Here is a 13,874-nt window from a genome sequence, read left to right as displayed (position 1 = left end):
CAGTCAAGAAAGCACAGCAACGCCTCATCTTTCTTAGGAGGCTAAGAAAATTCAGCATGGCCACCAACTTTTATAGATGCACCACAGAAAGCATTCTATTCGAATACATCACAGCTTGGTATGGCAACTGTTCTGCCCAAGACCATAAAAAACTACAGAGTTGTAAACACAGCCCAGTCCATCACACAAACCTCGCACCCCATCCATTGACTCAATCTACACTTCTCACTGTCTCGGAAAGACAGCCACCAAAAGCACAGACATCTCCTACCCTGGTTATAATCTCCTCCAAGCTCTTCTGTTAGGTAGAAGATACAAAACCTTAAACACACATAGCAATAGGTTCAAGAATAGCTTTTTTCCCAGCTGTTGTCAGGCTTCTGAATTGACCTCTCAAATTTCAATCTAATGTTAATCTTTTTTTTTGTAAATATATTTATTAGCAATTTTTTTAACTTTACAAACATATAGAATTATTGAAAAATACAATCAATAACAAAAATCAGTATAATAAAAAGAAAAAAACCCACAAATTACAATATAACTACTGTCTACTAACTATTAACCTACTCTACAATACAAAACAAACCCTAACACTATGGTTAATCGTGTTTTTATTATCTTCTCTGCAGCCATAACATTGTATTCCTCTCTTGGTTCTATTACTGCAATGCACTTTGTATGAAATGATCTGCTTGTACTGTACGCAAAGCAGAACTTTTAACTGTGCACTGGTAGATGTGACAATAAAAATCAAATCAAAAAAGGTTCCACCTGGCTGAACTTGTTACAATCACTACAGACTGCAGCAGCTCAAGGAGCCTCCTCAGTTAGAGATAGACATTAAATATCAGTCTTCTCAGTGACCCTTTATAACAATGATGTGGAGGTGCCAGCGTTGGACTGGGGTGGACAAAGTTAAAAATCACTCAACACCAGGTTATAGTCCAATAGGTTTTATTTGAAAGTACTGGCTTTCAGTAACTAGTGTTCAATATACGATTTTAATTGCATGACACTGTGATCTTTTGCTATAAATTCTGTGTTGTATGGTCTTTCCCCACTAGTTACCTGATGAGGGAGCAGCCCTTTATAACAAAGCAGGGGAAATGAAAGGTTTTGACATCAGGAAATGCACTAGGTGTAATATCTGAAGGGTCGCCTCACCATCCCCGCCCTCTGGTGGCAAAAGACGGTATGGGCTGCCATTCCCACTGCCGCCCAACGAGTGGCGCTGCAGTTTCACAATCGCCCCTGGGTGTGGGGGATGGGCCCCGAGTGGGTGCAGGCTCTGGGTGGGGCGATCCCGGGAAGCAGGTATCTCGCTGGGGTCTGGGCCACAGCCGCTTCCAGGACCAGGCAGATTCCAAGCAGAATTGACCGGAGAAAGTGCACTCCGAGCTACAGCTTTAATAAGATTTTCTGGAGCTACTTTCTCAGACCTCGTGGCGCAACGGTAGCGCGTCTGACTCCAGATCAGAAGGCTGCGTGTTCGAATCACGTCGGGGTCATCACTTTTGTTTATACAATCTATAAAATATTTTTAAAATATACTTGTTTAATTACTTCATGCATTCTATAGTTACCTGGGTGTGAGGGATACATTCGAACACATTCAATAAATCTTTATTACCTATTTATATCGCTGTAAATTTATTTTATTCAATGATCTGCAGTCTCATGTTCACCTCCTGCAGGAATCTCTCCCTCATGACAAGGCAGCTTCAGATCTTGGGTCACTGCAACTGGACCTTTGATTCTGGTCAATGACACACGTCATTAACCCTAGACCCTGGTCACTGAGGCTGGACAGAAAACTGAACCCTTGACATTGACAACTGACACTGGAGGGTGGTAATGATGAAGTGCTTTTTAAAGAGTGTTAATGTTACCAGTTTAAAATTAAACTTAAAATTTGAGCTATTTATTGCTGGTATAATTATATAGAATGCAAAGTTCATACGTTTAGCAGCATGGCTACAGAAGGCACCAGACTAACGTAGTCCAACTGACATTGGATTATCTAGTGAAGAAGCTGCTGAGTACATCAAATGACTGAGATTTAAATAACTGTAGTTCTTAACACGTGATGGAGGCAAGGGTGGAGGAGGGGCGTTTAAGGAGATGTATGGTATTGGAGAAAGGAAGCCAGAATTTGTCAACTGTTCCCAATATATTTTTCTACCATTTATATTTTTTTTATTCATGTGACACTTCATGTTAAATTTGGTACCAAACTGGAAAAGCCTTCAAACATTCAATATGAGATGCCATTGGATCCAGGGAGGGGAAGGGGAAATTCCACAGGAGCTGAAGAAGTTAATAACTGTGCATGGTCTTGGGTCAACCTAATCTTCCAGCTCTCTGCTTTTGTGTCTGGGTTCTAGGATCATCATGTTTGCCAGTCAGTGCTTACTGCCAGCTAAGGTGTTGGATTTAATTATGTTTGTCCATGGCTAACATTTCAAAACAGGCACAGCTGTATGTGTTATAAGACTGACATCAACTGACTTGCAATCTGTATACCAGATGTGGTGAAACAGGCCAAACCAGCACAAGTTACAATTTGTGTATGTCAAGTTTCCAAATGTATAACATCAATGTCCTGAGAGCTCGCCACCACTGCATTCCCTTCCTGCCCTGCCCCAAGAACCACTGCACCCTGACTGAATCCATCGCTGTGACAAATCTTCGACGATTGCATCTGTTTGTGACCCTTCAAAGAGCTTTTCTGAGCAATTCCGTTGGCAGCCCAAAGTCATTTTAAAAGCCTTTGCATTAAAAAAAAGATATTATTTACTATAATTAACAAGGAAAGCTCTTAGTTATTGCAATGGGAATTGATTATCCAAAGTAGGGAGGTTATACAGGGTACAGCTTCACCTAGTGTAATGTAATGGAAGAAGCTGAGACAAGGTTTAGCACAGGCTGGTTGAGAATGAAAGGCTAACCGGTATGCTGTGGGTTTAAGGGGAGGTGTATAGTTGACAATGTGAACATTGACAGGGATATCCGGATGGTCCAGCCTCACTCTCCCGCCTGAGCCGTTACCCCGGGTTACGGCCCCGCCCATTTACTCCGTCTGTCCAATGGGAGTGTGCGTCAGTGCGGGGCCTGAGCCAATCACGGCCGATGTTGTTGGCGGGTGACGAAGCGGGAGTTCCGAGGCCTAGCGGGAGCTTGAGCCGCGATGCCCGAGTATCTGCAGGACCCGTCGGTGCTGACCAAGGAGCGGCTGAAGAGCGAGCTGATCGCCCACAGTGTGCAGCTGCCGCTCGGGGACCAGCGCAAAGATGTCTATGTGCAGCTTTACCTGCGGCACCTGACGGCGCGGAACAGCGGGCGCGGCGCGGACTTCTCCAGCGATGAGGAGGCGGACACCGGAGTGGGGGCGGCGGCGGCGGCGGGGGCGACAGCGGGGGCCCGAGGCCGGGGCAGAGCGGGCAGGGTGAGGAAGGCACCGAGCGGGGAGGCTCAGCTCGGTTCATGGGGCAACCGTTTCCCCCGAGTTCCCGCTTAGTGTCGGGGAATCCTTCATCAGAATCAGAAAGTGGCGCCAATTTAATCACCTCCCGCTCATGTGTGAAAACAAAAAAAGGAAGTTCTCCAGAGGCTGGACTCCAAAATGTAAACAAAGTGCTGGAGAAACTCCGCATCGGAGGAGAGAAATAATGTTAGCGCTTGCTGACCGGTTCAGAACTGATCTTTTATTTGAATTTATTGTCACGTGTACCGAGGCGCAGTGAAAAAGCTTTGTGTTGTGAGCAATACAATACAGGCAGATCATAGAGTTAAGTAGCGTAGATAAGTAAATAATAGGTAAACAGCGGCAAAAGCACAGGTACAGGCGAATGTTAAAATTTGAGACCATTCAGTATTCTAACAACAGTAGGGTAGAAACTGTTTCAAAACCAGCTGGTGCATGTGATGGAACGATTGGTGCATTGTCAGAAGTTCTGAATCCCGTTTTGAAGAACTCAGTGTTAACTCAGTTTCTCTCTCCCCAAATGCTGCCAGACCTGCTGAGTAATTCCAGCTTCTTTGTTTGTTCCGTAATTCTAGCATCTTGAGTATTTTGCTTTTTTTTCGTGCACGTTCAGCTGAGCCTTTTACTTTGCTATTTCAGTTTTGCTGTTCAGTCGCCCACAAACCTATGATAGTCCTTCCCACTTCTCAATGGGACACATTGCAAATATCACTGACCGTGACCCAATAAATGACCCGAGCGGTGAAATCCCAGAGTTTACCCGTTTGTGGAAAACGTGGACAATACTTGGCAGCTTGAGGGCAGCCAAAGAACATGTGGCCATTTGTTCCACAAGTGAAACATGAGGAAATGCTCAGATTGGGACTGTGGTCATCCAGGTCAATTATCTGTTTGCTGAACTTCTGCCCTGAAAGGTCTAATGTGACTATCTATCAATTAGCCTGACACCCCGATGTTATTGAATGCCACTCCACTATTTTGTTCAACTAGTTAGGTCCTCTCCTGATTCCATCCATATTTCTTGCTGTACCAGAGCATGTCTTTCAATTGTTTCACTTCCCATTCCCATATCCATACCCCACACTCTCACTGTGTCCTGATCATCCATCATCTTTGTGCTCATCTTTATTGGCTCCTGGCCTTCATAGAGTTATAATGATGTCCAAATTCTTGTCCTTGTGTTCAAGTCCTTTTAGTTATGATTTCTGTGTAGAAGGATAACTTATTAAAAGAAAGAAAACCAACAGAAGGAAAACTGCTGAGCAACTATCATGGGAGTACACTGACTAAAATTGACAGAATTTAAACATTAACAGGTGAAGAATATTTCAAACTAAAGGATGGATTTTTCTTTAAATAGTTGATACTTCAAAAGGTAAGCCACATTTCGTTATAAGCAGTCATGATGTCCTACACAATTTAACAATTGCGTCATCTTCATAAGACTATAAGAGGTAGGAATAGAAGAAGGCCAATCGACTGATTGAGCTTACTCCACCGTTTTGGGCAATCGTGGCTGATCTCATAATTCTGAACTCCACTATCTTGTCCTTTTCCTCTTTACCCTTGATTCCCTCACTGAATAAAAATCTGTCTGCTTTGAATATTAATGATTCTGCAGCTTTCTGCTGTAAAGAATTCACAGGTTGAGTTCCCTTTTGAGGGAAAAATAACCTTACCTGTCTTTGTCTCAAATAGCTTACCTCTGGTACCGAGATTATATCCTCTGATTATAGGCTGTCCCACGTGGGGAAACAACTTCTCTGTATCTACCCTGTCAAGCCCCCTAAAAATCTTGTATGTTTCAATAAGGTATCTCCTCATTCTTCTAAACCCAATGAGCATGAGCCCAGCCTGCTCGCCCTCTCCTCATAAGAAATTGTCTGCATGCCTAGGTCCAACCTAATGAACTTTATTTGGACTGTTTCTACTGTCTGTATATCTAAGGATAAGGGACTCAAAATTCTTCTTAGCGTTGTAAGGATAGGCTGGCACTTTTTCCCCTGGAGTGTAGGAGGCTAAGGGGCTTAGATAAGGTGTATAGGGAAGTCCAAAATTACAGGGCATAAGTTTAAGGTGAAAGATTTAAAGGAGACCTGAGGGGCAACATTTTCACAGAGAAGGTGGTGACTAAGTGGAACAAGCTGTCAGAGGTGGTAGAGATGGGTACAATTACAGCATTTAAAAGACATTTGAGTGGATACATGGATAGAAAAGGTTTTGGGCTGAAGGGTCTGTTTCCATGCTGTTTACCTTTATTACTCTCTGTGGTCTGATCACTAACTTGTAAAGTTTTTGGAAGACTTCCAAATTTTTATACTTTCTTTCCTTTGTAATAAAGCCAAAATCCATTTTCCCTCTTTAATATTCTCTGAACTGGACGCTGGCTTGATCTGATTCGTATATTTAGACGCATTTCCACCCAACCAGTCCCTCTGTTCTGCAGGTTTCTGCAGTCTTTCTCTATTTAAATAATATTCAGCTCTTCTTCCTACCATCCACATTTGCTACGTTGTATTCCTTCTGTGGAATTTTTTGCCCACTCACCTAACCTGTCTATATCCCTCTACAACACTGTGTTATCCTCACCGCTCCTCATCTGTTTTTGTGTCATTTGCAAAGTGGCGACTAGTAGGTTCACTCTGTCATCTAAATCATTATTGTATGTTGATATTATACTAACTGGAGAGGGTGTAAATGAGGTCAGGCTCATTGTGAGACTCTTTATAGTGACAGTATACTGACTGAGACATGTAAATGATTGTGGTCCCAACACCACAATTATTGACACTTCAATAATTACAGGTTGCAATATGAAAATTTCCCCTTTACCCCAATTCTTTCTTCAATTAGTTAGCCAGTCTTCTATCTCGTACTCTTCATAATTCAAACTTGATATTTGGGATCTCTCACTACCCAGTCAATAGATTTGGTAGCTGAAATGTGTTGCTGGAACAGCGCAGCAGGTCAGGCAGCATCCAGGGAACAGGAGAATCGACGTTTCGGGCATAAGCCCTTCTTCAGGAATGGAACAGCGCAGCAGGTCAGGCAGCATCCACGGAATAGGAGAATTGACGTTTCGGGCATAAGCCCTTCTCCAGGAATTCCAGCAACACATTTCAGCTCTGATCTCCAACATCTGCAGACCTCACTTTCTTCTCAATAGATTTGGTAATTGAGTCACTTTCACTAGCAGCTGGACTTTGTCCATATACCTGCGATATGGTTGACCTTGACAGGTGCACATCTGCAGACCCTCTTTTTTTTCTTGTGTTATGACAGTCCAGTTTTTTTTTCTTTTAAACTGATTATGACAGTTTCCAGTGCACATGAAGTACACTTACTGTGTTATGTCTTTGTAAGGCATCCATTAAAATCAGTGCCCATTTCTAAAACTTTTCCTTGTTCACACCTCTGTGTAAATTTCTGTTGCCTAACACTGATATAAAGCCAGTTCTTAATAGACGTTGTTATTACACTGTAATCCCAGTTTCACTGTTTATCTCGTTTGTTAATGGTAAACTTTGAATCTAGTAGCTGTAACCAACTGATAGAGCTGATGAATAGTATGCTGAAGTTCTGAGATTTTCAATAGCTAAGAAATGGGAGCAGAGGTAAGTCATGCAAGTCTTTTCCATCATTCTGTTAGATCAAAGCTGAACATCAAATTCAATTCTACTTTCCTACTTTTTTTTTAGCTGGACCACATTTGGAAATATGGTCAATTGAGATGTAAACTGTAACTATTTCCAGGGGCATGCTGGACTATTGTTGGATATACTCCACTGAGTCTCTGGCAGAATTCTCTGGTAAAAAGCTGCATGTGATGAATTGTTTCCCAAGACCAGATGTTGTCATAAAGCAGCTGATATTGTAATATTACTTCCTATTTTGAGGTTCTGTTGTGACTTGCTGAAAATCTCACAGTTGTTGATTCCACTAAATTGCCTTCAAACTGCATTGATAAATATTCCTAACAAATTCATTGCAAGGATATTTTGCCTTGAAGCTGCTTTGAATAAAAAATTAAAATTGCCAGTGAAAGTCAACACACTATCTTTCCTGTTTGTAGATCAAAAATTGGAATTTGCCAATTGTCTTTCAGTAATTTCCTGTTCTTTGCAATAAATGCATAACTCCAAGTCCAGGAGCAGGGAAATATTCAAAGGCTTCTAATTATTAATTATTAATTAACCAGCTACATTTATCCCTTCTACCATCTTCTGAGTATTCCAGTCACCTTATGAATTATTCAGCTACCTCGTTCGTTTCTCTTGACTCAAATTGTAAGGTATGACAGCAAAATCTGGGTCAAAACACTATTTATCAAAGAGGTAGACTAGAATGTTTAGCAATAAAGAATTACATTTTAGTACCTGTTTCATCTTTATTGCCTGCTGAAGGTGAAATAGGAAAAAGATTTGGAGGAGATGTAGAATTCAGAGCTAAATTGACTATTTTCATTCACTCAAGATGCTGGCTTGCAAACATTTCTTGTCTGTCCTTAGTTGGCCTTGTGAAGGTGGTGATGAGCTGACTTCTTGAAATGTTGCATTCCATGGTAGCCCCACAATGCCCTGGGGGAGGGAATTCCAGGATTTTGACCCAGCAACAGTAAAATCAAGTTTTGCCTCAGCACTGACAAGAGCGAAATTTAAGGTGATTAATAAAAGCAGTTTAAAAAAAGTAACTCAAAGGACTGAAATTGGATAAATACCTAGAACCTGATGATCTACAACCTCATTCTAAAAGAGAAAGCTGCAGAGAAAGTGCGTACTCAGAGTATGAATTTGGAAAATTTTCTTATTCTAGAGAAGTCCTAGCGGATTGGAAGTTAACAAATGTAACATTGCTATTCAAGAAAGAAGAGAGAATAAGTGGAACTACAGGTCAGTTAGCTTGACTCACAGGGAAAGTGTTGGAATCAATTATAGATGAATTCTTAATTTACTTGATATAATTATAATCCACATTTCTAAGTCAGCATCTTTTTACAAAGAGTAATCCTGTTTGACAAAATTTGAATTTTATTTTTGAGGATAGACTAGTAGGGTAGATAACAGGGAACCAGTAGTTGTAGTGTACTTGGATTTCCAAATGGCTCTTCATAAGCTGGCATATGAAAAATTAATTTATTAGATGAGGATTCCTGGGTTGGGAAAGATGTAATTAGAGAATTGGTTAAGCAACAGAAAGTGGGAGATAAATGGGACATTTTCAGATTGTCAGGGTGTGGAGTTTTCAAAGGATCTGTGCTGGGGCTTAATGTATTTACAATCTATTTTAATGACTTTGATGAAAAAAAGGGTAATGTAAGCTTTTTGATGATTTGCTGGGTGCAAATGTGAGCTGTCAGGAGGACACAAGCTGCAGAGAGATATTGATGGGTTGTCAATTATGCCCCCCTTCAGTCATCTAAGGAAAACAACCCCAGTCAATCCAACTTTTCTTCGTAACTGAAACTCTCCATCCTGGTAACTCTCCTGTGCACCCTGTCCAGTGTAATCACTTCCCACCTATAATGTGGATTCCACAACTGTAAGCAATACTCTCGCTGTGGCGTAATCAATGTTTTAGATATTTTTAATCAACCTGTTCAGGAATGCTTTGAAACACCAGTGAAGCAGGTGAAACTTTAACCCAAGCATCCTGGCTTAGAGGTAGGGACACTACCACTGTGCCATGTTACACTGTTCCAGCATCACCTATCCTTCACCTACTAAAGGCAAGTATCCCATCTGCCTTCTGAGCCACTTTATCTCCCTGTCCTGCTAATTTTAGGGACCAGTGGGCCTACACACACTTTTGCACGGTCCTACTGTTCCAACGTGTATTCCCTTGCCTAGTTTATCTTACCCAAGCACATCACATCACACTTATCCAGACTGAATTCCATTTGCCACTGATCAGCCCATCTATATCCTGTAATCTAAGACTATCCTCCTCACTATTTAACTGCCTCACTAATTTTGTGTTTAATCCATAATTGTACTGATCAACCCTCCTACATTTGAGTCTAAGTTATTTATATGTACCACAACAGCAAGATCCACAACACTAATCCTTATGGAACACTATTGGACACAGTCTTTCAGTCAAAAAATGTGCCCTTCGACCATCACCTTCTACTTCCTACAGCTCAGCTAATTCTGTATCGATTGACCAAATTTCCTTGAATCCCATGGGCACCTACCTTTGCTATCAGTCTCTCGTGTGAGACCTTGTCAAAAATTTTGCTGAAGTCCATGTTGAATACGTCGAATGCATTATCCTCATCTACACCTGATTCCCTCTTCGAAATATTCAATCAAGTTGGTTTAATATGAATTAAATGGTCCAATTTTGCAGGGAATGTAGAAACAGAGGCTTGTCTGTGTATACCAACAAATTTCTGGAAGATGATTTAAGGAAAATAATGTTGCAAAATATATAAATCTGAAAAGAAAACAGGAAAGACAAGAACTACTGGATTACAATTCTGTTGGGGGTGCAAGAGCGAAGGGGTTTGCATGTATCGTGGGCACAGATCATTAAAAGTGACGGAGAATAGAGAGCAGTTAATAAAGCATAGTGTTCTCAGCTTTAATAATTGTGACATCAAGTACAGGAGCAAGGAAATGATGCTGAACTTGTTAAACTTTAGCTAGAATATTGTGCACAGTTTTGGGGGCCATATTACAGAGAGAGTTACACAGCACAGATATTACACAGCATCGGAGAGAGTGCAGAACTGGTTTACAAAATGGTTCTAGTGATGCATTTCATTGAGGATTGATTGAAGAAGTTGGGACTGTTCTCCTTGGAGAAGAACTGAGAGAGGCTTTCAAAATCATGAAGGGAATGGATAAGTAGATGGGGAGAAACTGTTTCCACTTGTAAGATGAACAAGAGGGCATAAATTTTTTTAAGATCCTTTAAAACTCCACAGGAATAGAGTCATAGTCATACAGCACAGAAACTAGTCCATCCCAACCATAATTCCAAACTAAACTAATCCACCTGAAGAAGGGCTAATGCCCGAAATGTTGATTCTCCTGTTCCCTAGATGCTGCCTGACCTGCTGCGCTTTTCCAGCAACACATTTCCATCTCCTAAACTAATCCACCTGCCTGCCCTTGGCCCATATTCCTCCAAACATTTCTTATTCATGTACTTCTCCAAATGTCTTTTAAGCATTGTAACTGTACCCATGTCCACCCCTTCCTCTGAAAACAAAGATCAGACATACTTTCAGAACAGTGCTTCAATCCGCCAGTGCTTCAATCCACCAGAAGACTGCAAACCCTTATGGTGTTAATGGAAAGATATTTAGAGTTTGACAGATAGTGAACATATGTGAGGCCTTTGACTTTGTTTTCCATTCAGAAAAATCTAACCTTAAGCATTTTTTAAAAAAATTAGCTCAAAGGTCATCAAGGTGGAGTAGAAAAACATGTTTAATTTCTTTCTCGAGGCGATTCAGAAAACAAGTCCACTCAGAAGGATTAAGTTTGTGAAACATTTAAGACAAAGGATCAGAAATAGGCCATTTGACCCATAGAGCAGACTCCGTCATTTAATGAGATCAGAGCTAATCTAATAATCCTCAAATTCACTTTCTATCCTTTTCCCCATAATCCCTGATTCCCTGAGCTTAAAAATTTGTCTATCTCAGCCTTGAGTATGCTGAATGACCCAGCCTCAACGCTGCAAGGTAAAGAACTCCAGATTCTCCCTCATCTCTGTCTTAAATGACCCACCCCTGACTCTGAGACTTTAGTTAGAAATCTGCAGATTATGTGAGAAAGATAAGGCTCTCAGCTTTGTGAAGAAGTTCATATTGACAGATTTGGAAAGGACTCATCAAACTGTCTCCACATGCCACAGGAAAGAACCTGAAAGGAGGCAGTTAAGTAGAACCCTAAAGGGCTGATGTGGGGGATAATATTTTTAGATTTGAGCCTCTGTGACAAATGATGTTAGGAGTCGAGTAAAAGGTGAAAGATTTATATGATGTGAAGAAAAACCAGAGTATACTATAAAAGTGATTGCAAATGAAGCAAAGGTGAAGTGACGAAAAAGCTTTCATTGAGTAAGGTTTTAGGGTATGGAACTCTGATGGGGGCAAGTTCCATTGAGAGTATTGGATGATTATTTAGATAAAAATGTTGTGCAAAAATGTTATGGGAAACATCAGATTGGTGCTACCGAGTCAGTGTAGGAACAATGGGCCAATTGCCTCGTCTGCGCCATAAAGATTCTGTGATACATAGCAGGTTAGTCATGATCTGTGGTGAGAACAGTTAAGCCTAGGTTTTGGATTTTAAGAATGAACTATACCTGAAATATTAATGTCTAAAGAATACACCTTAAAGTCTTATTCTCAAAAAAATAGTGTTAAAAGAATAGATGTTATGTTAAACTTTTCCCTGAGCTAAAGTGCTAAATTCAATTCTGGTCACCGTGCTTTAGGAAGACTATAAAGCCTTGGAAGAATGCAAAAAAGGGATACAAGAAGTTTAGAATTGATGAAACACTTCAGTTACATGGACTGTTGTTGCTCTCAATGCGAGGGTGTATTTAAAGGATTCTGATAGAATACATAAAGAGAAGTTGTTTTTGTGGACTGGAGGCTCGTTATCACAGGATGGAGATTTAAGTTAATTGACAAAATATCCAATGGAGAGAAGAGAAATATTTTTAAAACATTGAGTTGTTGTGATTCGGGGCGCACTGTCTGAGGCTGGTGGAAGCAGATTAATTTGTTTCCATCAGAAACAAGAAACAACTATGAAGCTATGGGGCAAGAACAGTACAAATTGTTGAATTTCACAGATTCACAGGTGCCAGTATTGGAATGGGGTGGGCAAAGTTAAAAGTCACACAACCCCAGATTATAGTATAATGGGTTTATTTGAAAGTACAAGCTTTCGGAGCACTGCTCCTTCGTCAGGTAGCTATTGGGGCAGGATCACAGGACACCAAATTTATAGTAAAAGATCAAAATGTGATACAACTGATGTTATGTATTTCATAGAGGCATTGTAGAAATGGTAAGGCCATACAGCTGTCTCTGTGGACTGTGAATCTGTGACTGTTCTTGTCAACAAAGTTATCTGACAACAAAACTTTATATTGTGCCAAGGACAAAAATCACACGACAGTAGGTTATAGTCCAACAGGTTAGCACTGCTGCCTCGCAGCGCCAGAGACCCGGGTTCAATTCCCGCCTCAGGCGACTGACTGTGTGGAGTTTGCACATTCTCCCTGTGTCTGCGTGGGTTTCCGCCGGGTGCTCCAGTTTCCTTCCTCAGACAGGTTTCAAATAAATCTGTTGGACTATAATCCGGTGTCCACCCCAGTCCAACACCAGCATCTCCAAATTGTGGCTTATATTGTGCTGTCAGATCTATTATCACAGGGAGAGCAGTGGAGTTTTTCTCTGTGATCTTCGGGTGCTGTAGTTTACTTCTGTACCATTCTGATCAAAAGGGTTGAGGGGGAGTGGGGAAGCAAAGCGTTCAACTACCACAGAAATTTCAAAAATGCTTGACCTGAATATTTCCATGTATGTCAGTATTTTATTTAATAGTTTCTTCCTTATACAGAAAGCCACAAAAAAGACAGATAAAACCACTGTGGAAGAGAAAGAATTTATCGAGGTGTCTGATTTGTCAGATGAAGATTTAAAAGAACAACTTATAAAATATGGATTTTCTGCAGGTCCTATTGTGGGTGAGTATTAATATCGAATTACACTGCTATTATGCAGTGAAAGGCCCATCTTTATTTACTAAGGGGTTAAAGATGAGAAAGCTATCAATTAAATATAATTCTTCAATCAGACAGTTGTTTGTTGCACCATCCAGTTTTTTCAAGTTCTTCCAGAGCTTTGTGGGCATCACGGTGGCACAGTGGTTAGCACTGCTGCCTCGCAGCACCAGAGACCCGGGTTCAATTCCCGCCTCAGGCGACTGACTGTGTGGAGTTTGCACATTCTCCCTGTGTCTGCGTGGGTTTCCTCCGGGTGCTCCAGTTTCCTTCCACAGTCCAAAAATGTGCAGGTCAGGTGAATTGGCCATGCTAAATTGCCCGTAGTGTTAGGCGCAGGGGTAAATGTAGGGGAATGGGTCAGGGTGGGTTGCGCTTCGGCGGGTCGGTCTGGACTTGTTGGGCCAAAGGGCCTGTTTCCACACTGTAAGTAATCTAATCCTAAGCTTTCACTTCTGTTACAACCAGAAGTCATTTCATGATGTAAAACTGAACAATTTGAATTCATGTTCCTTTCACCCTTCTCCAGCAGCTTATTTTCTTACATTTCTTGAAATTTCTTCCCATAATTTTCTTGATTATCAATATCACCATCTAGTAATATCATTCAGGCACCTTCCCATCAGTGTGAGCAGCC

At 41.1% G+C, this 13,874-nt stretch overlaps 1 protein-coding gene and 1 non-coding gene across 3 annotated transcripts in view; both read left to right on the top strand.

The window, feature by feature from the left end:
* Nucleotides 1–1,439: 1,439 nt before the first annotated feature.
* trnaw-cca lies at nucleotides 1,440–1,511 on the top strand. The gene has a single exon. It is a non-coding gene; the product is annotated as a tRNA-Trp (tRNA).
* A 1,445-nt stretch (nucleotides 1,512–2,956) lies between these two features.
* Nucleotides 2,957–13,874, top strand: part of LOC122561534 (lamina-associated polypeptide 2-like) — a 28,047-nt gene continuing 17,129 nt past the window's right edge. Inside the window, exons 1-2 of one of the 2 annotated variants that reach the window (XM_043713272.1) lie at nucleotides 2,957–3,448; nucleotides 13,075–13,201. In XM_043713272.1, coding sequence (XP_043569207.1) covers nucleotides 3,191–3,448; nucleotides 13,075–13,201 — 385 coding nt within the window. In that variant the 5' untranslated portion in view covers nucleotides 2,957–3,190. Of the gene's footprint in view, nucleotides 3,449–7,709; nucleotides 8,147–13,074; nucleotides 13,202–13,874 lie in introns of those variants that run through there. The other variant, XM_043713273.1, reaches the window with a different exon arrangement.

The sequence above is a fragment of the Chiloscyllium plagiosum genome, chromosome 23 (genome assembly GCF_004010195.1).
Source record: "Chiloscyllium plagiosum isolate BGI_BamShark_2017 chromosome 23, ASM401019v2, whole genome shotgun sequence".
NCBI classification, from domain to species: domain Eukaryota; kingdom Metazoa; phylum Chordata; class Chondrichthyes; order Orectolobiformes; family Hemiscylliidae; genus Chiloscyllium; species Chiloscyllium plagiosum.
Note: the sequence above shows the minus strand (reverse complement) of the source record. Positions and strands in the feature narration are given on the sequence as shown.